Source organism: Chiloscyllium plagiosum, chromosome 7 (assembly GCF_004010195.1).
Source record: "Chiloscyllium plagiosum isolate BGI_BamShark_2017 chromosome 7, ASM401019v2, whole genome shotgun sequence".
Classification (NCBI taxonomy): Eukaryota; Metazoa; Chordata; class Chondrichthyes; order Orectolobiformes; family Hemiscylliidae; genus Chiloscyllium; species Chiloscyllium plagiosum.
Genome location: NC_057716.1, coordinates 53,005,703 through 53,033,388, shown reverse-complemented (window position 1 = coordinate 53,033,388; position 27,686 = coordinate 53,005,703). Strand labels below are relative to the sequence as shown.

Sequence of the window (27,686 nt, the reverse complement as noted above, 5' to 3'; positions counted from 1 at the left end):
TCCTAGGAAAAAGACTTTCACTGTCTTCCCTATCCAATCCTCTGATCATCTTGTATGTCTCCACCAAATCCCCTCTTCGCCTTCTTCTTTCCAATGAGAACAGAGCCAAGTCTCTCAGCCTTTCCTCATAAGACCTTCCCTCCAGACTAGGCAACATCCTCTGCACCTTTTCCAATACTTCCACATCCTTCCCGAAATATGGCGGCCAGAACTGTATGCTATATTCCAAGTGCGGCCACACTAGCGTTTTGTATAGTTGCAGCATGATATTGCGGCTCCGGAACTCAATCTCTCTACCAATGTAACCTAACACACTGGATGCCTTCTTAACAGCACTATCAACCTGGGTGGCAACTTTCAGGGATCTATATACATGGACTCCAAGATCCCTCTGCACATCCACACTACCAAGAATCTTTCCATTGACCCAGTACTCTGCCTTCCCGTTATTCTTCCCAAAGTGCATCACTTCACATTTAGCTGCATTGAATTCCATTTGCCACCTCTCAGCCCAATTCTGCAGTTTATCCAAGTCCTCTTGCAACCTGTAACATTCTTCAAAACTGTCCACTACTCCACCGACTTTAATGTCATCTGCAAATTTACTAATCCATCCATCTTTGCCTAGTCGAAGTCATTTATAAAAATGACAAATAGCAGAGGTCCCAAAACAGATCCTTGTGGCATACCAGACTCCAGGCTGAATATTTTCCATACAGTTCAGACTTCATTTTCAGGAAAGATCATTTGAAAATATAAAAGATAAACATTGCAAAAGTTGAAAATCTGTAATAAAAACAGAAAATGTTGGAAACACTCAGGTCAGGCAGCATCTAGAGAAACGGAGTTAAAGTTCAACGATCTTTCATGAGAATGATTTAAACATCATTTCGTAAATTGCATGAAAGCGGAAACATTATTAAATAAAGCTCAGAGATTAGTTAGAAAATGTCAGAGTATTGCGTTAAAAACAGTTTGTAGTTGACACAATTGTATCATTTGTAATGATACGGCCCTGGTTTATTAACTGCGTTTTCATTGGTGAAGAGGGGTTTTGACGCTGGGGGAATGTAACCAATATAATCTTCAGGCTGGGCACGTTTGCAGTGCAATTGTATAGTTTACGATGAAGTCGGGAGGTGGGGTAGTGATGTTTAAAATCATCCTGTTTGTTCTTAATCTGCTTTTTTTGGTAATTTTTGTTAATTGCATTTTCGTTACGCATGACTTTTACAAAAGTTACGTTGGAACTTAAAGATTCGAAAGACTCTCTTTAAGTGATTCGTTAGTTAGAAAAACAGGTTTAAATAAAAAGTGCTAATTAGATCTGTTCTCTGGCATTAATGATTGATGTGATCATTTCTAGTCAATCAGTTTTATTTTACTAGTTTAGATGTCTTCCTCCCCTTCCATAAGTTCGTCTGTTGAAACGTGCACCAGTGACTTTTACATGGTATTTTTAAGCATGTTAATGTAACTACCGATGCCGTTCTTTAATTAAGACAAACTGACCCAAAAGTTCTCCATAGTAATTCTTGAATTTTTCTTTTTGTCAACGAAAATTCTTATTCACTAAATACTCTATCTCTGAATAGATCACTAGTCAAACAGTAATTTCAACACCTCTCGCTTACTTCATTGGAACTTGTTTGAATCGCTTCTTTCCAGCTTGCCTATTTTACAAGGGACGCAACTTTTATTAGCGTTATTGCCATTTTAGAACAGGCTGTCACTAGCTTACTTTTTCAGCTGTAGAATGAGATTTCTCTTTCTCACTTTTTTTAAAATCAAAAACTTGGCCTTGGTCGGCAGGGCAAGAAAGTCAAACTCCACCTCCCTAGGATGTGGAATGCTTGCTGAGTCCCTGCCTGCCTGCTTTCCTTCCTTGCAGATCAGGCCTAGACAGACTACCGTACTTTAAGGTCGCAGACACTGAAGGTGTTGCCTCTGAAATGCAAGTTAGATCTACGTTCTTGATTTTGTTTTGGCTCCTTTTAGTAAGGTGATGAGCTCATTGTCAACTTACTTATTGGTAAATCCTACTCTACATTTGAAATCACTTAAAACCATAATTTGTTTTGCATTTAAGAGTCAGCCAACCAACTATGACAAATGTGGAACAGAGTAAGGCTAACTCGTTCTACTGGTGAACCTATACTTTTCTGCATGTAACCTGGTTAATGGTGAGATTTGAGGTATGGTGGTAGTGGGCTTGCCTCTCGGCCAAAATAGTCTGGTTAAAGCTCTACGTGTTTCTGATGTGTCTTAACATGTTCACTGCAGGTTAATTGGAAATACAAAAACAGATCAGTTGCTTAATCTGTAAAGTCTGCACTTTCCTTAATCCTGAGATTTTTGTTTACATAAGCCTTTTGTGCCAGCAGAGTTAGAAATGTTTTTGAAGCTAGGAGGGATATTACATTCTTTTTCTTCAGTTGGGTATTGTGACTTTTTATTGGAGAAAGGGTTAGGGTCAAACATGCCTGCTCTGTTGTCATCCTCCCATTCCTATTCAGGATAGGCCACTGGTTGAATAAGCAAAATAATTTCTTGAAGATTCAAAGAATTCCTTTAAAATCAGTTTCCTCTGGGTCAATAGTTTGTCGTGAAGAATCAGTTTTATTTTATCTCATTATTGACTTGCCTAAAATAGATTAAGGTTACAATTCTTGATGACACTCTGGTAGTAAATATAACAACTTTTTAAACATCCCCAGCTTATCTTCTGCTATTGTCTAATTCAAAATGGAGGACAGGTTGAAGTATTTGTAATAAAGAGCGTTTATCTTGCCACCTCTTCTGTGTGTAAACTTGTTCAGTTACAAGTTTTCAAATGCATAACCTTGGAGACGTTTCTTTAAAATGTTTCCTTTCTAGGTGTTCGGCATTGAGCTTATGTGGCTGGGTGCTTCAGTCCATTTGAACCTATACCCCATTTCTTTACTGGCTAGTAAATTGGTTCCTGCTGTACTCTCAATTGCTGGTGTCCTCATTTTTTTCATGGCTGTCTTTGGGTTTGCTGCTGTTTGGAAGGAGAGCAGTACTATGATGAAAGTGGTAAGTTTAATTTTTCAGATGAGTTGTTTTTATTCATAACTGTATCTTCATCTTTAAACGTTTCAGACAAGCAGCTGAAAGGATTGCTCCAAAAATAAATCTTGATATTATTAATTATGGAAATAGTTAAACAGGATAGAAAGAAACTGTGGTGGGAGGGGAATCTTGTAGGTGTGGGGCATGTAAGTACCAACAGCATAAATGGAACTTGGAAAGAGGTTATAGAGAGAGATCATGAGAAGTTACCTCGTAAATTTAAATGAAACAGAACTTTGAGGCAGAAGGCAAATAAAGTTAAAGGAAGAATGAATCAATTTGAGGCAAAGATATTAAATTTTGATAAAGAGAAATGAAAGCCTGAAGCAAAGATTAGCTGAGGTGCATTAGGAAAATACATTAAAAGGCAAGACTGTGTACAAGGAATGTGCAGTTTTTTAAGAGAGATCCATATTTCTTTTAAGGTATAAAACGCAGGTACTCAGTCATGGTTAATAATAAAAAACGTTTAGAACTGCACAAGTTTAAAGGAAAAGAACTTGTAAATTTGCCCAAAGTTACAGTAATTCTGAGGATTGGGAAGTTTAGAGAATACGATTAAAGGATTACCAGGAAAAGGAGAATACAAAATGAATGTCATCTAGCAAAAATATAAATGCATAAAAATGGAGTGTAAAAGCTTCTAATAGTTATACAAAGAAAATGTTTGGCTAAAGTGATTGAGGTGAGGGAGGAGGGAGATTTGTCCATGGTGAATATGCATTGGGAGCCAGGGAAATGAAAAGTGTGGATGGTGTCCCAAATGTAGGTGAGGAGTTCCAAGATCATTTGGGTGGGGGGGGTGCTGCCGGTGTCAAGATATGAGGAGATAAGTTCGGTGGGGCAGGAGCAGGTGGAGACAAGAGATCAATTGCAGGAGTCAGGTTTGAGGATTTGGGTAAGAGTTGGAACCGGGTGGTGTGGGGTTGCAGAACAATGAAATTGGAGGTTGTGGATGGGAGATCCCCTTTGTCCATGGTGAAGATAAGGCGTTGGGGACCGGGGAATCATGGAGGAGATGGAGGGTGTGCATGGTGTCCCAAATGTGTGTGGGGAGTTCCTGGACCAAGGAGAACTGGATGGTGTTGAGATGTGAGGACTTGTGTTTGGTGGGGTAGGACAACATAGGGAAAATGAATGAGAGTCCACTGTCAGCCGAGTCACAGAAATTTATAATGGGGAGTAGAGTAATGGCAGAGAAGCTAAATAATTGCCTTGCCTGTTTTGACTGGGGAAGATACTTTTTTTTTAAAAAAAATCGAAGCTACTGACCCAAAAGGCTAAGGGGAATGAAGGGTTGAAGGAAATTAGCATTTGCAAGAAGATTGAATTGGAGAAATTAATGGGACTGAAAGTTGATAAATCCACAGGACCTGACGAATTACAACCCAGAATGTTGAAGGAAGTGGATATAAAGATAGTCAATGCCCTGATAATTTTCTTTCAAGATTGTATAGTTTCTGGAATGATTCCTGTGAAGTGGAAGGTAGCAAATTTCACCTCCCCTTTTTGAGGAGGAAGCGAGGGAGAAAGCAACAAACTTTGGATCTGTTAATCCTTTGTTTTGAAAAATGTTAGAATCTATTACAAAAAGTTGGGATCAATAGACATCTAGTTGATAACGATCTGCATAGTTGGAATGGATTTGTGAATAGGAAATAATGTTTGACAAACATGCTGGAGATTTTTGCTGAAGATGTTACTAACAAAATACATGTAGTACACTTTGAGCAACTGAAGGTTTCGCTAAGTTTCCCCAAAGAAGGTTGCTTCAAAAAATTTAAAGCACAAAAGACAAAAACTAATGTCCTGGCGTGGAGTAACCATTGTTTTCTGACTGTTAACCAGAGTCATTTGTGCATTGTTCGGGTGTGACTAGTAGGGCACCACTAGGATCAGTATTTGACCCAAGATGTTCACAATGTTTTATTTGGGATCGGGGACAAAATGTATTATTAAACTGCCAGAGCAATTGGTGGATGTAGATATAGATATAACGTTTAAAAGATATTTGGACAGGTAGATGAATAGGAAAAGTTTGAAGGGATATTGGTCAAATGCAGGCAAGTGGGACTAGTTTTAGTTTATGAAACTTGATCGGCATGAATGGATTGTACTGAAAGGTCTGTTTCTGCTCTGACTCTGTTAAATAGTTAATGACTTCACAGTTGCAATGCCATTAGGCAGCTGTATTTACTGATTAAATTTTACATCCAGTTTGAAAGAGTGAAGGGCAAGTCTAATACTCTTCTTTTAAATTTAAAGATACTGTGGATATGAAAGCTGAGTTGGCTGAAGTGATCCTGAACAGACAACTAGCAAATCAATAGAGAAGTAGTGAGAGTGTTTCAGGGTATATTTCAAAATACTTGTATTCTTTCGAGAAATTCCAAGGGGAGAGCTCATCCGTGGTTAACTAAAGACTTTTAAAGGAAGTACCAAATTGAGGAAAAAGCACATTGCACCAAGATGCGTCCCGGTTAGAATGTAAAGCATAGTAGAGAATAACTTGAAGGTCAATCAGGAGAAAGGGTTAGAGTATGTAAGGAAGCTAGCTAGGAATGTAAAAGCAGATAACTAGGCTCTACTTACCTACATTTTAAAAAAAGGAGAGATAAGTAAAGTGTCTGTCCTATTTAGTGAGAATAGGACGTTAATTGCAGATGATGAAATGGGTTAAAACAAATGTTTTGCTTCTGTCTTCCTTATAGAGGATACTAAAATCAATCAGAAGGTGAATAGAAGAGACAAACTTGGTGAAATTGCAATCACAGGATACTATACTGAGTAAATTCATAGAATCCTTACAGTATGGAAACAGGACCTTAAGCCCAACAAGTCCACACCGACCCTCCAAAGAGTATCCCACCCAAATCCATTCCCCTACATTTACCACTAACTTATGCATCCCTGAACACTGTGGGCAATTTAGCACAGCCAATTCACCTAACCTGCACGTGTTTGGATTGTGGGAGGAAACCGGATCACCCGGGGGAAGCCCACGCAGACACTGGGAGAATGTGCAAACTCCACACAGTCGCCAAAGCTGGAATCGAACCTGGGTCCCTGGTGCTGAGGCAGCAGTGCTAACCACTGAGCCACTGTACAAATTGATGGGACTCTGGGGTGATAACTCTCTAACTCTTAAAACCCTTATCATTAGTCATTTTTTTTAAAAAAAGTCTTATGAGTAAATGCATTCGTGTCCATTTTCCATAATTCCCTAGATTCAGGAAAGTAGCAAACTTAACCCCTCTCTTCAAAACAAAAAAGGTAAAAAAACTGGAAATTATAGGTTGGTTAGATGATGTCTGTTGTGGGAAAGGTATTTAAAATTGTCCATTTGAGGAGGCTAAAGCTAGGCATAAAAGTCCAAGGTAATCGAGAAGAGTCAGCTTGCACTTGTGCAAGTGAAATAATGTTTACCAATTTATTGGAGTCCTTTTGAAGGGATAACATGGATAAGACTAAGCCCATTGTGTTGTGCTTGAATTTTCAGCAGGCCTTTGACAAAGTGTCACATATAAATTTGTTTGTGCTTCTGCTTTGTAGAATGTGTTACAAATAACATATTAACCCCATGGAAGATTGACTGGCAGAAAACAGTTAAGCATAATTGTTTTATTTTGATTGACACAATGTGACAAGGTGGAGTCAGGGCTCTATGCCGATGTCTGAACTTCACACAACTCGGATTAATGACTTGGATGAGGGGGGCAAAGGCACGGCCGCTATATCTGTAGAAGACACAAAGCAATGTAGAAAAGTGTGTTGTGAAGAAGACCTAAGGTGGTTGCATACAGACGTCGAGGGGTTGAGTGAGTGGTCAAAAACTCTCACTGGAGTATAATGTGAGAAAATGAGAAATTATTCTCACCGGCAGGATAGAAAAGCAACGCATTACTGAACCAGAACAAAATTGTAGGTGCAGAGGGATCTACATTTTCTCGTGTATGCACCATGGAAATTAATATGCAAGTACAGTAAGCAATGAAGAAGGCTAACGGAATGCTGCCTTTTATTACACAAGAAATTGAAGAGAAAAGTGTTGATGTTAGGCCTTTGTTCAGTGTGCAGTTCTGGTCTCCTTATTTAGGGAAGAATGTAAACATGTTGGAAATTATTTCTAACAAGGTTACCTGACTGATACCTGGAATGAGTGGATTGTCTTGTGAGAATAGGCTGATCAGACTGCATGGGTTTCCACTAGAATTTAGGAGAACAGATGATTATGTATAAGATCCAGAATTATCATGACAAGATGGATATAGAAGGGATGTTTTGTTTTATGAGTCCAGTATAGAACTTGAGCACTTTTTAAAATTAGGGGTTGCTTCCTTTATTTGAAAGATCAGAAATGTTTGAGGATTGTGACGTGGTCATCACTTTGAGGCAGAAAGTTCCAGTGGGGTCTCTGTAAATATTTTTAAGGAATAGTTAGATCCACACTTGGCAAGGGAGTCGAAGGATGGATGTCGATGTGGAATTTATTGATCTTATTGAATGGCAGAGCTGGTTCAAGGAGCTGAATGACTTTCTTTTGCTCCTAACTTGTATATTTCTGTTCTTGACTCTGATGTACAATGTTTCCTGCTTAAAAATCTGGAAGTCTTGCAATAAATGGTATTTTAGGGCATCATTTAATTACTTTTTCAAGCCAGTATGCTTTGAGATAAAAGAGCATTCTGTATTTCCTTTCTCAGATTTTGCAAAATATGTATTGTTGGAAGAATTGTCGAGACTTTTATGTCCTCCGATGTCATTTGACTGCCATGAATCTCCACCTCTTGTTTGTCATATGTTGCCCAAATGTGTTCAGTCAATCAATTCCAGTTCATGATTTCATCCATTTTTCTCCTCTTTGTATTTGCTATGAGTCTCCTGCTCCAGTAATTGTCTGTTTACCATCTGCTCTAATGATGTCTGAGATTCTTGTTCTCTCCTTGATGTTATATAAACAAATATGCTCTTCTCCAGACGTTTTCAGCATCTCCTCATTAATCTTTCTATAATATGCAGAAAAGCCTCCATAACTCAAATGCATACAGCTCTTTGAACTTAATGTATTTTTAAACGGGGATTTTCTACGTGAGATTTGAGGCTATTGGTATTGGAATGTGCGTCCCCAGAAAAATGCAGTAAACAAGTTTGTATAGTTTGTATGTTACAGTTTACTGGAAACAGCTGGAAGTTTCTTTTAAATGAAAAACGAGAATGGGCAGTTAACTTTCTACTTGGCTACAGTTTGTTAATATTAAAGATTTTTAAAACCTTTCTTCTCATTAACCCTATGACTGTTGAACAGACTTTTGCAACTAAGGGATGTACTGTATACAGCATGGAAACTGGTATGACAGTCCAACTTGTCCATTCAGACCCATTATCTTAAATTAATCTAGTCTCATTAATAAAAGATCAGATTGTATGTTCCTGAAGGGCAAGGCTGGTAGATATAGGAAATGCTGTATGATGAGACAAATTGAGGTTTGGGTTAAGAGTAACAAAGAATATGTCTGCTATAGACATCAGAGATCGAGTGAATCCCTAGAAGAGTATAAAGGCAGTAGGGGTATACTTAAGAGGGAAATCAGGAGGGCAAAAAGGGGACATGAGAGAGCTTTGGCAAATAGGGTTAGAGAATGCAAAGGGATTTTACGAATACATTAAGGACAAAAGGGCAACTAGGCAGAAAATAGGTCTCCTTAAAGATCAGCAAGGCCACCTATGTGTGGAACTGCAGGAAATGGGTGAGATATGAAACGAGTATTTTGCATCAGTATTTCCTGTGGCGAAGGAAGTGGAAGATATAGAATGTAGGGGAAATAAATAGCGACATCTTGAAAAATGTCCATATTCCAGAGGAGGTGGTGCTGGACGTCTTAACATGCATAAAGATGTATAAATCTCTGGAACCTGAAATGGTTTACCCTAAACTCTGGGGAAACTAGGGAAATAATTGCTGGGCCCCTTGCTGAGATATTTGTCATCAATAGCCACAGTTGAGGTGCCAGAAGACTGGAGGTTGGCTAATGTTGTGCTACTGTTCAAAGATGGTAAGGGAAAGCCAGACAACTATAAACCAGTGAACCTGACATTGGTGGTAGGCAAGTTGTTGGAGGAAATCCTGAGGGACAGGATTTGCATGTATTTAGAAAGGCAAGGGCTGATTAGGGATAAAGTGAGGACTGCAGATGCTGGAGATCAGAGCTGAAAATGTGTTGCTGGAAAAACGCAGCAGGTCAGGCAGCATCCAAGGAACAGGAGAATCGACATTTCGGGCATAAGCCCTTCTTCAGGAAGGACTTAAGATAGGGATAAGATTAGAGTGGTACTGGAAATGCACAGCAGGTCAGGCAGCATCCGAGGAGCAGGAATATCGATGTTTCGGGCAGGAGCCCTTCATTTTGAATGAGGCTGGAAGCCTCGGAGGTGGAGAGATAAATGGGAGGAGGTGGGGCTGGGGAGAAGGTAGTTGATAGTGCATTAGGTGGATGGAGGAAGGGGTAAAGGTGATAGGGTGGAGCGGGTAGGTGGGAAGGAAGATTGACAGGCCATGAGGATGGTGCTGAGCTGGAAGTTTGGAGTAAGGTGGGGAGAGGGGAAATAAGGAAACTGGTAAAGTCTATGTTGATGCCCTGGGGTTGAAGGGTTCCGAGGTGGAAGATGAGATGTTCTTCCTCCAGGCTTTAGGTGGTGAGGGAGTGGCGGTGGAGGAGGCCCAGGATCTGCATGTCCTCAGCAGAATGAAGGGGGAGTTGAAATGTTCGGCCATGGGACAATTGGGTTGATTGGTGCAAATGTCCCAGAGATGTTTCCTGAAGCGCTCTGCGTGAAGGGGTCCAGTCTCCCCAATGCAAGGGAGACTGCTTCTGGAGCAATGGATGCAATAAATGACATTTATGGAAGTGTAGGTAAAACTTTGGATGTGGAAGGCTCCTTTGGGGCCTTGAATGTGAGAGGAGAGGTGTGGGCGCATGTTTTGCAATTCCTGCAGTTGCAGGGGAAGGTGCTAGGAGGGGAGGGTGGGTTGTTGGGGGAGAGAGTCGGTGCCTGGACCTAACCAGGTAGTCACGGAGGCAACAGTCTTTGCAGAAAGTGGATATGGGTGGGGTGGGAAATATATCCCTAGTGGTGAGGTCCGTTTATAGGTGGCGGAAGTGTCCGCGGATGATGTTGTTTATGCAGAGGTTGGTGGGGTGGAAGGTGAGGACCGGGAGGTTCTGTCATTGTTGAGGTTAGAGGGGTGGAGTTTGAGGGCGGAAGTGCGGGACGTGGATGAGATGCTTTGGAGGGTAACTTCAACCACGTGGGAGGGGAAATTATAGCCTTTAAAGAAAGAGGCCATCTGGTGTATTCTGTGGTGGAACTGGTCCTCCTGGGAGTAGATACCGTGGAGGTGGAGGAATTGGGAATACGGGATAGTGTTTTTGCAGGAGGTAGGGTAGAAGGAGGTGTAATCCAGGTAGCTGTGGGAGTTGGTGGGTTTGTTTAAAAAAAAAAGACGGTGTTGAGTCGGTCATCGTTGGTGGAGATGGGAGAGGCCCAGGAAGGGGAGGGAGGTGTCAGATGGTTCATGTGAATTTAAGGTCGGGATGGAATGTGTTGGTGAAATTGAACTGTTCAACCTCCTCATGGGAGCACCAGGTGGCGCCAATGTAGTCATCAATGAGTGGAGCAAAAGGTGGGAAGTAGTGCCAGTGTAACTGCGGAAGATGGACTGTCCTATGTAGCCGACAAAGAGACCGGCATAGCTGGGGCCCATGCGGCTGCATGGGAAATTGTGGTTTGCTTGATTGAGGTTTTTGACGAAGTAATGAAGAGGATTGATGAAGGCAAATTGGTAGATTGATCTGTATGGACTTCAGTAAGGTGTTGGACAAGGTTATCATGATAGACTGGTTAGCAAGGTTTGATCACCCTAAATATAGGGAAAACTAGCTGCTTGGATACAGAAGTTGCTTGAATGTAGAGGAGAGAGTGGTAGTAGAGGATTGCTTTTCAGACTGGAGACCTGTAACCAGCAGTGTGGCACAAGGATCCGTGCTGTGTCCATTGCTTTTTGACATTTATATAAACGATTTGAATGTCAACGTATGGTTAGTAAGTTTGCAGGTAACACCAAAATTGGAAGTGTAGTTCACAACGAAGATTGCCTCCGAATATAATGGGCTCTTGATCAGATGGGCTGAGGAATGGCAGATGGACTTTAATTTAGATAAATATGAGGTGTTCATTTTGGAAAGGCAAATCAGGACAGGACTCTTACATTAATAAGATCCTGGAGACTGTTACCAAGCAAAGACTCCTTGGAGTGCAGGTTTATAGTTCCTTGAAAGTAGAATTACAGGTAGCTGGGATAGTGAAAAAGATATTTGGTATGCTTTCCTTTATTGGTTATCGCATTGAATACAGGGGTTGGGAGGTCAAGTTGCAGCTATACAGAACTTTGTTAGGCCATTTTGGAATATTTCATCCAAATCTGGTGTCTCAGCTATAGGAAGGATGTTTGAAACTTGGAAGTATTCAGAAAGGAATTAGGAGGATGGTGCCATGATTAGAGGGTTTGAGCTAGAGGGAGAGGCTGAAAAGGCTAGAGTTGTTTTCCCCAGAGCATCAAAGGCTGAGTAATGACCTTTATAGAAGTTTTATAAAATCATGAGGGGTATGGACAGAATAAATAGACAACGTCTTTTGCCTGGGGTGGGGGAGTCCAAAACTAGAGGCCGTAAGTTTAAGGTGAGAATGGAAAGATATAAAAGGGATCTAAGGGTCACCTTTTTCATGAGAAGATGGTATGTGTATGAAATGAGCTGCCAGAGGAAGTGGTGGAGGCTGGTCCAATAACAACCTTTTAAAAGGCATCTGGATGCGTTTATGAATAGGAAGAGTTTTGAGCGATGTACGCCAAATGCTGGCACATGGGACTAGATTAATTTAGGATATCTGGTTGGCATGGATGAGTTGGGCCAAAGGGTCTGGTTCCATGCTGTATATCTCGAGACTTAATGACTGTGAAGAAATGGTAGTGTATCCAAGGCAGATTATGCAGTTTGGAAGGGCGTTCGCAGATGGTAGCGTTCCCATTACCTGAGGTGCTTGTTTTTCCAGATAAAAAAGTATGGGTTTGGAAGGAGTCTTAGAGTTTGTTGCGTTGTATCTTGTAGCTGATGCACTATTACTCCTCCATCATTGTCAACATTCACTCCCTACACCAATGTTGGTGGTGCTAGCGAAGAATCTTGGATAACAGTCTTCTATGTGTTGTTGGAGCTGTATTCCTTTAGGCAAGTGGAGAATATTTCATCATTCTCCTGACAGTGCCGTGTAGATGGTGGATAGACTTTGGGGAGTCAGGAAGATTCTGGAGCTCTGACCTTGTGCAACTATAGTACTTTGGCTGGTCCAGTTGAGTTTCTGGTCAGTAATAACCATGACATTGATAGGGGGGGGGGGGGGGGTTCAGTCATTAGTAATGCCAGGCCTCTTATTGGAGATAGTTATTCCCTGGCATTTGTGTGATGAAAATATTATTTGCCATTTTTCACTTCAAGTGGGATGTTGTACAGGACATGATGCATTTGGGCATGAACTGCTTCAGTGTCTGAGGAGTTGTGAATGGTGCTGACCATTGTGTGATCAGTGAATCCCACTTACCATGTGATGGAGTGAAGGTTATTGATAAAACAGCTGAAGATGTTTGGGCCTGGGACAGTACTGTGCAGTGATGACTAACCACCAACAACCACAACCATTTTCCCATGTGCCTGGCAAGACTCCAGCCAGCAGGGTTTTTCCTGATTCCATTTGATGCCAGTTTTGCTAGGTCTCCTTGATGTTGCACTTGGTCAAGTGCAGCCTTGATGTCAAAGGCTGTCACTATCAACTCATCTTTGCAATTCAATCCTTTTGTTCATGTGTAGACCAAAGGCCGTCATAAGATCAGGAGCTGAGTGGCCCTGGTGAAACCCATACTGAGCTTTTGTGAATGGGTGCTGCTTGTTAGCATTGTTGATGACATCTTCCATCACGTTACTACTGATCGAGAGTAGGCTGGGACTGTAATTGTCTTGTTTGGATATGTCCTGCTTTGTGTGTTCAAGACACACCTTGACAATTTACCACATTTTGTCGATGCCAGTGTTATAACAGTGCTGGAGAAGCTTGACTAAGGATGCGTTAAGGTCTGGAGCACAAAGTAATATTGCTGGAATGTTGTCAGGGGTCAACAGCCTCTACAGTAACCATTGTCTCCAAACATTTGCTTAATATCACATGGAGTGAATCAAATTGGCAGAAGACTATTAGTGGTGCTGTAGACCTCTGGAAGAGGCTGAGATAGACCATCCACATGATATTTCTGGTTGAAGATTATTGCAAATGCTTCGGCCTATTCTTTTGCACTCAGCTGCTGGGTTCTTCTATTTTGTAGGATGATGATGCTTGTGGAACAAAGAGCTGGAGAAACTATACTCATTGTTAACTCTGTTTTCACTCTACAGATACAGAAAACCTGCTGAATTTCTTCAGTAATTTGTGTTTTTATTTCAGATTTTCAGCATCTGTTAGTTTTTGCTTTATTTTAGTGATACTTATGGAGTTTCCTCCAAGTAAGTGTTTAATTATCCATCACCATTCTCAATTGGATGAGGTAGGATTGCAGAACTTGCATCTGAACAATTAGCTGTAGTATCACTTGGCTGTATCAGTCACTTCATGCTTACGTTATTTGGTGCTTTTTTTTTCCTGTAGCTTCACCAAATTTTTGGTTATGTCTGGTGCTGCTCTAATGAGTCTTCCTGGACTCTCTCATTAAAAAGTATTTCACTGTATGACAGCAATACCATTGGATGTCTGGGAGTGATGGTTGGATTCTGTTATCGAAGGTGGTCACGACCTGGCATTTGTGGTATGAATATTACTTGCTATGTCAGCCTAAGTTTGAATTTTGTTTATCCTTTTCATAAGATGTGAACATTGCTAGCAATGCTGACTTTTATTGCTTATCCTTGATTGCTTTCAACTGTCTGAAATGGCCTAGCAAACCAAGACTGAATGACGTTCCTGTCTGCCTGAAGTCACATGTAAACCAACTCAACTAAGTATGGCAAATTTCCCTCCCCAGGTGTACCTGTTATTGCTCCTGGCAAACTCTCTTGCGCTCTTCCTTTTGAATCCATGTTGAATCCGTGACATGGAGGCACAGAGTGGATGATATGAGGTTTCTGGTTACGGTTGAATACAATTCTAATGATCCACAGTGCCTCAGAGAGCCTAGTGTTGAGTTGTGAGATTTGTTCCAAGTCTCTTATTTAGCACTGGTCATACCATTCTACTCGATAGAAGAGATCCTCAATGTAAATACGGTCTTTGTCTCCAAAGGCTGTGCACTGGTCACTTCTGATACTGTCGAGCGCAGATACATCTATTACAGGTAGATTGGTTTGAACGTGATTTTCCTTTCTATAGGTCATAACAATAATCCAGTGACTCGTGAATTTTGGGATTGTTAAATATCAGCATTTCTTTTGTCTGCAACAAGTTGTTCGCAATATCAGTAAATGTGGGGATCTGGAGGGCTGAACAGATATTTGGTGACAATAAGTTTCAGATAATAGAAGGTGTCTTGTGGACTAGATAAGCTCAGGACGTGAAAAACTAGGCAAGATATTAGGACATTGAGGAGGATTAAAGGAAGTTTCAACCTGTAACCCTTTGGAACTGAAGGACATGGCAGAGGTATCTGAAAGGATGGTCCTGATCTTGCTGTTAAAGAAATCCAGGAGGTCCTTGTGTTTGTTTTCAGGGCAGGAGAATGTATAGAAAGCAACTTGCAGTGGAAAAAAAGAAGCCAGGGGTTATCTTTGCATTTCAGAATGATCTCAACCCAGCTGCTTTGCATTAATCACACTGAGATTGTGTTTTATTTTTGTTTTCTTCATCTGGCATAATGCACACAGTGTACTGGTGTATCGAATGTGAAACAGAGGTTCTCTAATGGCTGAATTTGTAATGGGTAAAGTCCTGATCAATATTCATCCCCAATATTCCAAGATACATCAAATTATTGTAAAATAATGACAAGTTCAAGTTCTACATGAATGCTTTCCACTACACCTTTTTTTTAAGTCCAGAAGAATTCTCTCCTATCTTTTTGATGTAAATGTCATGATCCAGACACCTATAACCATTGAGATCACTATGTAGGCCAAATGCAGGGAAATGGGGTTCGTGTGAGTGGACACTTTGGTCAGCGTGGACCAGTTTGGGCTAAAGGGCCTGTTTGTGTGCTGTAGGAATCTGACTCTATACAAAAATAAACTGCTCACCTAAAACAAAACTGGTTTACTCAGATGAACTGATTACATTGCAACATATTTTCTTCCGCAGTTTCTAATTCTGATGATTCTGGTCTGTCTTGTGGAAGTAGCTGTTGAGGTGTTTACATATGTCTTCAGGAGCCAGGTAAGTTTTTTTTTATATAATTGAAGCAGTACAATTGAATTGAATCTATCCTGTGTTGTAGCATAGTTTTACTTTTCTTTTCCTGAACGAACATTTCCTAAAATGTTAAAACTCCGCTTTCTTTACTTCCCCTATTTTGTAGGTGTACAATAACATAACAGGTGGCTTTGAGAAGTCTATTCATGGATATGCAAGATCTGTTCATGGATATGAAAAGTCCAAACTGGAAGTTTTGATAGACCAACTGCAAATCAAGGTTTAAAATATATTTCCCATATTTTATAATGCTACATCCATCTCTGAATAGTAGAAAATCTTTGGCTTTCTGATTTGTTTTCAGTTGTTTTTTCTGTTCAAGTATTTTTGTCTGCATTCCATTTGAGAACAACTTTTTTCCTTGGAATTTAAACTGCTCCAGGCAAGTGGAATTTGATGGCATTTGTGATTTTTCTTTTTCCTCTTAAAAAAGAACTGGAGTTTTCTGAATAACTAGTTTGTCTTCTATAGCTAAAGTACACTTTTTAAAAATTATAACACTGATATTGTAACTTGAAGAAGCTAACCATTCATTGATAGTGTAGTAAGTAGTATTATTTGTCCAGTTGGAACAAAATGCGAAATGGATTCCTTTTAAATGTGCATTTATAATGCTGTGATTTGAGAAGCTGTTGGTGTTTCCCACATGTTAGAGGAGTTGAGTTATAAGGAGCTATTATGCAAATTAGACTTGTTTCCTCTATATTAAAGGGTGATATAATTGAAGTCTTAAAGACATTAACAGAAATCATAGGTTAGATAAAGAAACAATTTCCATTGGTTCGGGGTTCTAGAACGAGGGGACATTAGTCTGAGAATTTGGTCCGAATTGTTCAGAATAGTTGTTAGGGAGCATTTCTATACATAAAGGATGGTAGCAGTTTGGAACTCGCTTCCTCAAATAGCAGTGGATGCAGGATCAGTTGTCGAACTTTAAATCCGAGCTGGATAGATTCTTGTTAAGCAAAGGTATTAAAGGATATTGGCCAAAAGTAGGTCTATGGAATTAGGCTACAGATCAGCCATGATCTCATTAAAAGCTGGAACAGGCATGAGGTACTGTATGACCTACTCCTGTTGCTATGTTCCCTATGTGCTGCACTCTGAAAGTGTGTAGCCAAAAGTTCCCACTTGGAGAGGGGATATCCTTTTTATAGAAAGATTGTAAGTTTTCAGTTCATAGATGTAACGATACTTGTGTGACAACGGGTAATAATTTGAATATGAATTAATTTTTAGGAGAATGATTCCCTGGTGCAACATTCACCACTGCCATCAGAATTTTCAGTGCTTTGCTAATTGTGTCTGAGAATTCAAACAGTGGCAGTGTAGTATTTTTCAAAAGACTACCTTTGTGTTTAATAAGTGAAGAATGCCCCTTGAAATGGATTTTTTTTCTAAAGTGATTGTTCAAATGTAAATATTAATAGACAATGATCTAACTTGAAAGCCATTATACAAATGCAAGTCGTAATTTGTGGAGTAAAATGCCTGAAGGTGCTTCAGATATGATTCTGCAGTTTACCTTGAAAACAAGAATAGCTACTAAGGATTGACTAAATCAAAGAAACAAAGGAAATACTATCGTCTCTGCAGGGGGAAAAAAAATTATTGCGAGTAATCTTCTGGAAGAGTGATACCAAAGCCATTCTGTAAAATTACAGCTGGTGACGGAGGAAATCAAAAGTGATCCTGTCAGTATTGGTGTCGATGGATTACTCAGACAATTTTAAAGTAACAACCTAAGTGACAATTTAATGATAGTGGTTGGGAAGAAAAGCAATAACTGAATAAAAGAACCTGTAAATGTGCAAGGTGATATACAGCATGGGAGATCTCTTTAGAACTGGATGATTGATTGGGTAATATTTAAAATGAAAATAAGAAATGCTGTAAAATGCTAAGACAGGAATGCTGAAATAGTTCAAACTATTGTCAAAATAGTGTAACAACCTAGGTGCAGAATTTCAATGACTTGTATTTGTATAATGCCTTTTTAATGACACTGTCTGTAGGAGTTTCACAGGAATATTATAAAACAAATTACAACATTGAACCATATTAAGAGATTTGCTTGGTGAAAGAGCTGGTTTTAATGAAATGCCTTAACAGTAAGGTAAAGCAAGAAATGTAGAAAGGGAATTTCAGGGCCTAGGAATGGCCACTAATGTTGATTTTTAAAAAAAAAAAAATATTCTTTGCTCATGGATGTACAAATGCTGGCCCAGCATTTCTTGCCCATCGTTATAACCCTTGACCTGCCTTGTTGGTCAGCTGCAGTCCATTTGCTGTAGATAAAGCCATGATGCCATAAGGGAGGGAGTTCCAGGTTTTTGATCCAGCAACACTGAGGGAATGACTTGTCTTTTCACCAAGTCAGTGGCTTGGAGGGATATGTGATGGTGTTTCCCACGTATCTGCCCTTGTCCATTTGGATGGTCATTGTGGGTTTAGAAGGTGCTCTTTAAGGAGAGTTGGTGAATTCTGCAGTGCGTATTGTAAATGGTATACACTGCTACTGAGCTTTGAAAGTGGAGGGATTGGTGTTTGTGGATGTGGTGCCAATCCTGAATACTGTCCAGGTCTTGTTGCATTTGGGCATCGACTGCTTCAGTATCTGAGGAGTTGTAAATGGTGCTATCAGTGAACATTCCCACTTCTGACCTTACCTTATGATGCATAGGTCATTGGAGCAGCTGTTAGTTAGGACACTATCCTGAGGAACTGAGGGTCATATGGTACAGAGGTAGTATCCAATCTCTAAGCCAGGAGGAATCTGTTCAAGTACCACATGCTCCAGAAGAGTGCAATAACTTCCTGTACCATATTGAATAGAAAATATTCTACTCCGAGGATTCTGTGGTGCAGAGGGAATGTTATACTTCTGGGCCAGTTGACCTGCGTTCAAGTCCCACCCTTGGAGTTGTGTCCAAACCAGTAGATTTCAAAGATCCATACCCTGAGGAACTGGCAAGGTCTAGTGGTGTAGTGGTAGTGTCCCTGTCCTGCACTAGGGGACCTAGGTTAAAGTCCCACCTACTCCAGAGAATGTATAATAGCATCTCTCTGAACAGGCTGACTAGAAAGTATCTGCATTGAGGCTGTTGAGTCAGTGTCTCTACCTCTGAGCTAGGAGGCCTAGGTTCAAGTCAGCCTTGTACAGATATGTACCAAAACATGTCTGAAGAGTTTGGTTTGAAGTATATACCTTGAAGAATTGTGGATATTCAGTCACCTCCGCTCCGACCTCCAACAACTACAAGCTTTGTGCCAGTAGTAGTTGTAACAAAGTCAGCCATAAATAAGTTCACTGATTGGTCTAGATTAACAGCTCAATTGGGGGCCCTGGCTGATGGATGTAAACAAGTGTCAGACGTCCCGTTCACTCTGAAAGTTGGCTCTCAGGGAGCTTGATCAGTGTCAAGGATTTTCCACATGCAAATGGAGGGTGAAGAGGTGTTGGCCTCAAGTTATTTTAGTGGCAGTGAGAGTGGGATCCGTGCCGGTAAGCCATCATAATTGCTGCCGGAATGTCGACTTGAGACAACAAAAGAGTCCCACTCTACCTAAATTGAGTAGAGAACTTGTATGATGGTATCCAGGAGAGAGCACACCCTGGAAAGCCCACTTATAGCAGGTTTGGAACAGCAAAATTGGTTGGAATTTGTTGCTGAACAATCAAAATAAACATCTGGTTAAATGGTCACCCATTTCTAATGGAGGTTGATACCAGTGTGGCTATATCAGTAGCAACAGAACCAGATTTTTTAAAAGTTCACTCTTGACTCCAACCCTTAAGTTTTTGCAACTTCGGTTCGACTGAGAATCTATACCGCAGAGCCTTTACAGTTAAATGATACAACTTTGGTTCTGATCTTTTATGAGAAGCAGCTGGATCAGTTACCACTGATTTAAAGTAAAAGATTTGGATCCAAGTTTGAGGTGAAATTAGTTAAGAATGATTCATCCACACTGACTCCATATATTTTTGATTAGAAAATGGCTACCTGAGTGAATTCTGAGCTTAAATACCTGGAGGTTTTCCAGGAATGTGAAGGGACTATCAAAGGAGCCAAGGCCACCTTGAATGTTGACCAGGAAGCATTTCCACAATTCTACAAGACCTATTCGGTGCCATTTGCCTAATGGGGAAAAGTAGAGACAGAAATCAGAAGGCTGGAAAGTGAAGAAATCATCAAAACAGTCCAATTTGCAGAATGGGTAGCACTAGTTGTGAAGCTCAGTGGGTCAGTTCGCCATTGTGGGGATCTTAAATAAACAGTGAACCACTTTTCACAACTGGATGAATACTCAATCCCTTGCATAGAAGCTGTCCTTCACGAAGCTGAAAGTGATCCATACATGTTTGCAGTTGTGGTTAGATGAGTATTTTGGTAGTATAAAATAATTAATAACCATAAGAGTTTGTACCAATATACAAAACTGCCATTTGGGGTATTGTCAGGCTGTGCAAATTTTCAGCAGATGATGGAAAACATTTTACAATGTCTACCCTCGGTTGCTACTTATCGAGATGGCACACTAATAACAGGGAAGACTTGAAGTACATTGTCCTGTTTAGATGTTTTTCCCATTGGGCATACACCTTTTTTAGAAGGGAAAAGTGGGAGGCCTGGAACACAGAAGTGACCTACTTGATCTGCAGAATCATCCAGTCCCAGCTACACCTGTCGGAAGATAAAGTGAGGGCGATTAAAAGTGCCCCAACTCCCACATCTGTACTGAAGCTTAGGTCTGTCTTTGGGCCAGTGAATTATTACGGAAAGTTCATATGTAACCGTGCATCAACTCTTTTTTTTTGTAGAAAAAGGTCAGTTTTGGGAATGGTCATGTCGCCACACCATTGCTTTCAGGGAAGTGAAGAGATGGCAATTATCCTCTAAGGTTTTGGCACATTATGATCCCAAATGACATGCGATGCCTCACTGTATGGCATTGGAATAGTATTAGCACATAAATGGAAAGGAATACCCAATAGCATATGTATCCAGGATTTTGGCTAATGCAGAGTATTAATGGGCCCAGATAGAGCAGGAAGGCTAGGTAGTCATATTTTAGTCAGGCAGTTCCACCAATATATACAGATATTATAACAGATCATAAATTTCTGTTGGGCTACTTCAAGAACAAGGCATATCTTCAAGCTGAATTCAGCAGAGGGCTTTAGTACAAAATGCATTATAATTACAAGTTGGATCCACTGTTGAGGAGGCCAAGTAGCAAATGCATTGAGCTGCTTCCTGATGGCAGAGTCGCCACTGGTGAACCAGATTGATTTTTCCAGCAATCAACAATAAATTTTCGGTCATCATAAGATCATTAATCCTACATTTTTGTTATTGAATTCCAATTCCACCATCTGCCATGATGGGATTCCAACCTGGGCCCTCAGAACATTACCTAGAGCTCTGGATCAATAGTCTAGTCTATATCATTGTCGTCTCGATGTGGAGTGAATGGATTTGGTGGACAACTGGCATATGTGATCTATGAACGGACATTGTTGAGAGATAGGAATGAAATATGAGAATGTGATGTTCAAATAACATTAAACAGTCCTGTATCCTGGCCAGTTACCAAAAGGTGTCAGAATAATGGGCAGTTTTTCAGGTTGGCAGGCTGTTACAAATGGGGTGCAACAGGGGTCTATATGGTGCATCAACTGCTTCACAATCTATATTAATGATGTGGATGTAGGACCCAAATGAGCAGTAGCTAAATCTGCCAAAGACACCAAGATGGTTAGGAAAGAAGTTGTCAAGAAAAATTAGTGGCGTGTGGTGGCTCAGTGGTTAGCACTGCTGCCTCACAACACCAGGGTCCCAGGTTTGATTCCTGCCTTAGGTAACTGTCTGTGTGGAGTTTGCACATTCTCCCCATGTCTGCGTGGGTTCCCTCTGGGTACTCCGGTTTCCTCCCATAGTCCAAAGATGTGCAGGTCAGGTGAATTGGCCATGCTAAATTGCCCATAGTGTTAGGTGCATTGGTGAGAGGTAAATGGGACTGAGTGGTTTATTCTTCGAAGGGTTGGTGTGGACCTTGTTGGGCTGAAGGGCCTGTTTCCACGCTCGAGGGAATCCAATCTAATCTAGTGTCTACAAATGATGTACGCAGGTTGAGTTCGTAAAAATAAACTTGGCAGATGGGATCTGGGTGTCCTGGTATACAAATCTAATTTAGTAGTCAACTACAGCTGCTTTTTTGTTTTAAGGGCGAATGAAGTATGAAAGTAGGCTAGAAATTTCAGCAGCAGCTTTGAGATCTTATCCAAAGAACCATATAACTGTCTTGGTCTCCTTTTGTTAAAAAGGATGTAATTACATTAGAAGCAGTTCAGAAAAGATTCACTTGACTCCATCCTAAGATGAAAGTGTCCTCCTATGAGAAGTAAATGAATAGGCTTGGTCTATTCATTTAAAGGCTTTAGAAGAATGTGGGGTAATCTTATGGAAACAAGATCCTGAGGCAACTTGACAGAATTGATACCAGGAGAATGTCTCATTGGGAAGACTGGAATGAGGGGACACAGTTTAAGTGAAAGGTTTCTGATTCTCTACCTCTGACTTTTCTTTTGAAAAGTCATTATCCTGTAGAATTCCTTTGGAGGTAATGGAGGCTGGGGGTCATTCAATTCGTTAAAAGCAGTGTTAGATGTTTTAGATAAGCAATATAGTGAAAGGATGGGGAATGAGGGCAAACTGAAAAGTGGAATTGAGTTGACAAAGTCACCGTGATCTTACTGAGTGAGATTACAAACACCTGCTCCAAGTCCAATGTTATCATGAAAACAGAGGCACTACTTCTGGAAGGACAACACATTAAAGACTGTTTTTTGGTCTGAACAGAAATACTATAAATTAGTTTCTTGTAGTTTGCTGCTTTATCACTTCCATTTGCACTCTAACCTCTAATGTCCAACTGCATTAACCATGTTTAGTATAATCTTTAGGAAAGCACTCTTATCTTGGCTTCTCTGCAATTCCTGGGTCTGCACTTTGATTTGAAAAGAAGTTAACATTTTTCCTTTTTTCTTTGTAAAGGATGGAGAATGGATCTGTTACAGAGGCTCTGCTGTCTGTTTTCAACATTATTTTTCTGAGCCTTTTCTACTTTTCTTTGTTTTCTCCAAGTGAATTGATAGTTGTCACATATAGCAGAGGCAACATTGTGAAAAGTATATACTCCAATATTGTGCTAAATATATCATCTCTTTGCTTCTGTGAATTTCATGCTTGTAATAAAATTTAATTTATTTCCAATCGTTTGGAGTGACTAAAGAATATGATGGGAAACACAAACATTTGCCAGAGAGCAGCTTTGTGATCAGAATTAATTCTCAAATGCTTATAAATATCAACTTCATTCAAATTAAAAAGAAAATGAAGCACTCTTTTTTTACTGCAAGACCAGTATAGTATTTGAGGTTAGACTTGGTAAGTGCTGGGCAATGATTGTCTCCAGCAAGAGAGAATCTGTCTTTGTAGATGAATTTGAAAGGGTTACTACCTGATTTTGAGTGCAAGAATCCTCTTGCGTGATGACATGAGGACTGGAATGTATAGTACAACCTTCCAAATACATGACTTCTACCTCCTTAGCCTGAGTGCGGCAGTTTCATGGGAACACCACTCAAACTGTCCTCCAAACCCTTTCTAATTTGGAACCATATAATATTGTCTCGTTGGATCCAGATGCTAGAAAGCCATTCCTAGTGGTACTATGAGTTTGCCTGCACCAAATGGACTTGCAATAAGCAACAATTTCTAGCCTTGTCACCTATGTCTATCTTTCATTTTATGTATCCGGTATTAAGGACTGTACTTAAATTTTATAAACAACTTAACTTTTGCACACCTTGGTAATGCACAAGTTAGGTGCTATACATGTGTAATGTTGATATGAATGCTATCAAAGGTGCTGTGCCCTGCAGTTATCATTTCATGAATATATGGAATTCGACCAAACATGCAAAAATAACATTTCCCTATGAAATATTCAAAGTTTTATGCTGGGTAGAGATGCATTTCTAACCTACAAGAGTACATAAAATTCTAACTCTGCCAATTAATTCCCAAGTCTTCAGATGTGAACACCTCTGCTTTTACTATATGTTATATATATCTCCAATGTACTGTTCATTTTTTTTTTATCAAATGCAAATTATTGGAATATCATGTGCAGAAACTTTGATTTATGGCTCCAGTCTAAGATGAGTGGTAGCAAAATGTGTTTCTTTGATAGATTTAGAGTATTGTGCCACAAATATTGAGGCACAATATTTGTGGCACAATACTCTAAATCTATCAAAGAAACACATTTTGCTACCACTCATCTTAGAATAAAATTCTAACTCTGCCAATTAATTCCCAAGTCTTCAGATGTGAACACCTCTGCTTTTACTATATGTTATATATATCTCCAATGTACTGTTCATTTTTTTTTATCAAATGCAAATTATTGGAATATCATGTGCAGAAACTTTGATTTATGGCTCCAGTCTAAGATGAGTGGCAGCAAAATGTGTTTCTTTGATAGATTTAGAGTATTGTGCCACAAATATTGAGGCACAATATTTGTGTGCCTCAAACCAAATATATAATGTTTGTGCATGCACTTTTCATTGTGTGTTTGATCCTTCTATTTCTGGTGCTAGATTTGTGAAGGTTCCTTCTGCCTCCACAGTTTCTTTGTTGTGGTTCTAACAATTACACGGACTGGTTTAAGACCATCTTTGGGCAGGCTACTTTGTCAGTTCCAGTGAGCTGCTGTATCAATATGACTGATTCTTGTGGAAGAGATGTTTCCTATCAAACAGCAAATATTCATACAATGGTAAGAATGTGACAAATTAATGTACTGATGAAACAAGCTTTTAGAATCCACTTGCAGTATTTTCCTCTCAATCATGCAAGCTAAGATATGATATTGCTTTAGCTTTTAAATCATAATTGTTTTGGATATATATATAGGGTTGTACTAGAATACTGACAGCGTGGATGGAAGAATGTTTTTCAATTATTAGAGGAACTGGTGTTGGCTTTACGTTTGCACAGGTAAGGACATATTGAAACCAAATTTGTTTTTTTTAGATAAAAGCAATTTAGTACGGATGCTGGAATCTGAAACCAAAAGAGAAAAATGCTGGAAAATCTCAGCCGGTCTGGCAGCATCTGTAAGGAGAGAAAAGAGCTGACGTTTCGAGTCTAACTAACCCTTTGTTTAAGCTTTGACAAAGGGTCAGTTAGACTTGAAACGTCAGCTCTTTCCTCACCTTACAGATGCTGCCAGACTGGCTGAGATTTTCCAGCATTTTTCTCTTTTGGGTTTGTTTAGATCCTGCATATGGGCATTTTGCTTTTGGGGGGGTTGTTGGAGGAGCTATTGATGTTGGAAGGAGGAAACAATAATTTGGTTCTACTAGCCTTGCCAGTTTGAGATATGATCCAGTGTTGAAGGATAACAGGAAAGATGTTTAGACATGCAGAACTCCCTTTAATTGCTTATAAGCCAATAAAGGTGATATGAAGTCATTAATTTTTTTCAAAATTCCTTGATCTATCTATCTATCTTTCTATCCCAATAACTCTGCACTTCATCTGCATGCAAGCTTTGTCATTACAAATGCTGGCTCAAGATTGAGCAGTTCCGGCTTCATGCAAATACAGGCAAAGTATTTATTCTAGTTATTACATCTCCTAATTTGCAATTCTTAAATTCACTACAGATTGAATTGGCTTTGAAAGCTAAGCCAGAGTTTAGAAGATGGATCCCTAATAATGTGAGTGGGAGAGGAATGAAAAATCTAAATGGACATCAATTGACCAGTCTCTGCCATTAAGTGACTTTTGACATTTTTGAGGGGAACCGAGCCAAGCAGGCATGATGTAAAGCCAATGTCTCCATCTTTCTTTTCAACCTTGAGTTTATAGGAACATTTTTGCAATTGGTCATTCAAATTTGACAAGATCTAATAGTTGTCAAAACAAAACCAACCTGGACTGTAAAACTTTATTTTTGACCATTTCTTCGTCAAAGTGCTAGGAGGATCAATCATGTTTTTTTTTCCATAACAGATTGTAGAAGTTTACAAAACTGAGCATTGATCTTGAGGATTGTGAGAATGGAGATTTCTTTGTAAAAAGTCAGAAGTGGGGAACAAGATTGCAAGTAGAAGGATGCTCCCATTAACTAAAATGATTTGTGACCATAAAAACATTACGTATGGTTGTGTGGCATACTCCATATGCAGAATGGTTTTTTTAGGGAGGTAATGGTAGCCAATTGCCAGAATGAGTATAAGGTCACTGCAACCCTGAATATTTTTGGACGCTTGGCTTCCTTCAGGATACTGTATGCTCTATCAGTATGATCAGCCAATTTGCAGTGGTTAAACAGTTGAATTTGAGGTCTTGGCCAGGATGTTACCAGTGGTAAGGTGTGCAGTGGAGATACTGCTTGCAATCAATTACCAACATCACAGGTCCAGTTAGGAAATCTTTTGTTTTGCAGAAGGTAGAGTAACCATTCCCACAGCCCTCCATATGGGGAGGTCGCCAGCTAAGTGATGGTCTTCTGGCAGATCCTTGGGGCTTCAGGAAGACCTACTTGAAGTCCCTTCCCCTGGTAATCCTCATGATGTTGATAGTGGGAGATTCAGTGACAGTAATGCTCTTGAATGTCAAGGAGAGGTTGTTAGATTCTCTCATTGGAGATGGTCGTTGCCTGGTATTTGTATAGCATGAATTGTAACACTTATTGAGTGCTCCCTTGTTCCTTCTTCCAAAGTGCATCATCCTACTTATCAAGGTCAAATTTCAACCACTACTGTTCTGCACATCTGACCAATTTATTTAATATCCTGCAACCTAAGAATCAATCCTTCCATCAGCAAACTTACTTGTCCTCTCCACCAACTCCCCAGTGCTGCCACCTACCATATTCTCATCTATATCATTTATGTATAACCAATAAATAAGGGATCCAGCATTGATTCTGTGGTAAGCTATTGCAAATGAGGCTCCAGTCACACACCAACAGCCTTCTTCCACTACCCTCCATCACAATTAAGCCAATTTAGGATCTGACTTCCCAAATTACCCTGGATCCATGAGCTTCTACCTTGTGTCCATTTCCATGTGGGACCTTGCTAATAATAAACAAATTCTTATTGCTTTGAAGAGCTGCAGATGCTATGTTGAGAAAAATATTTGAACTGTTGGAATCTCGGGTTAGTGTGCAGATGGGAAAGTGAAGTTGAAATTAAAGATATTGAATAATGGAGCAGGTTTGAGGGGATGCATGGCCTACTCCTATTTGTTGTTTTCTTAGCATACAATAGTCAGTACGTGTTAAAGAATTATTTAAATGACTTAAATTATTTTTTCCCTGTTTAGGTCATTGGGATTTTTACATCGTACCTGTATATCAAGAAGCTTCAAGATAACTATGTACCAGGCTACTGATGCAAGCTTTACAGATAATTATCACTGAATAATTTGGATTTAATTTTTTTTTCTCTCTACCCACTTCAAACTTAACAATTTAAATTTATCAGTTGAGCATTCCTGTAATTTGGAATTGTATCTGTGTGCCAAATGTAGTGTGTGCTTTGTGGACAGTGGTGAAACAGAATAATTAACAGTAATGACTAATGTGCTAATATTTTGATCATTTGGTGTATTTTATTTAACATTTGTGTGGGGATCGGGGGGATTCTTCTAAATAAAAGCTTCAAATCAAATATTTAGGATGAATGCAAATAGCAAACTGACATTTGAACAAATTGAATCCAAACTATAATCAGCCATCATTTAAATTAACATAATGCCTTGAAGCTTGACCAAGGCATGGGAGAGTCTGACAGTTGGCAAACCTATGAAAGAATTATGTTCTGAACTAAGATTGCAAGCCAATGAGGATAGGTGATGAGTGAATGGGACTGGATGTGGAAAAGGTTAAAGAGCAGAGCTTTTGGATAAGCTGTAAACTCCTGGTTATGATTAGATGCATAGCAAGGTTGCCCAGTTCATTGGGTTTCCAGGCTGGCTACCTCACACTATTCTGGATGCAGATGG

The 27,686-nt window shown here is 39.8% G+C and overlaps 1 protein-coding gene across 6 annotated transcripts; it reads left to right on the top strand.

Annotated features, from left to right (window-relative positions):
* Positions 1-1,088: 1,088 nt before the first annotated feature.
* LOC122552021 (CD63 antigen-like) lies at positions 1,089-27,334 on the top strand. 6 transcript variants are annotated; one of them, XM_043694579.1, is made up of 8 exons: positions 1,120-1,192; positions 2,090-2,195; positions 2,878-3,057; positions 15,481-15,555; positions 15,698-15,811; positions 24,295-24,444; positions 24,582-24,665; positions 27,006-27,334. In XM_043694579.1, exons 2-8 carry the CDS (start codon positions 2,181-2,183, stop codon positions 27,072-27,074), a joined length of 687 nt encoding a protein of 228 aa, XP_043550514.1. In that variant the 5' UTR covers positions 1,120-1,192; positions 2,090-2,180; the 3' UTR covers positions 27,075-27,334. The 6 variants fall into 6 exon arrangements, with proteins under 6 accessions (XP_043550515.1, XP_043550511.1, XP_043550514.1 ...); XM_043694576.1 differs by lacking the exon at positions 2,090-2,195 and having other exon boundaries at positions 1,096-1,192; XM_043694577.1 differs by lacking the exons at positions 1,120-1,192; positions 2,090-2,195 and adding an exon at positions 1,236-1,453.
* Positions 27,335-27,686: the final 352 nt, after the last annotated feature.

What these genes read in the sequence shown, in the direction of transcription:
- LOC122552021 (XM_043694576.1), top strand. Translation starts at nt 1,127, where the DNA reads ATGAAGTCGGGAGGTGGGGTAGTGATGTTTAAAATCATCCTGTTTGTT. An exon ending in TTCTTAATCTGCTTTTTTTG is followed by an intron (nt 1,193 to 2,877) that starts GTAATTTTTGTT and finishes TTTCCTTTCTAG; the next exon opens with GTGTTCGGCATTGAGCTTAT. An exon ending in CAGCAAATATTCATACAATG is followed by an intron (nt 24,445 to 24,581) that starts GTAAGAATGTGA and finishes ATATATATATAG; the next exon opens with GGTTGTACTAGAATACTGAC.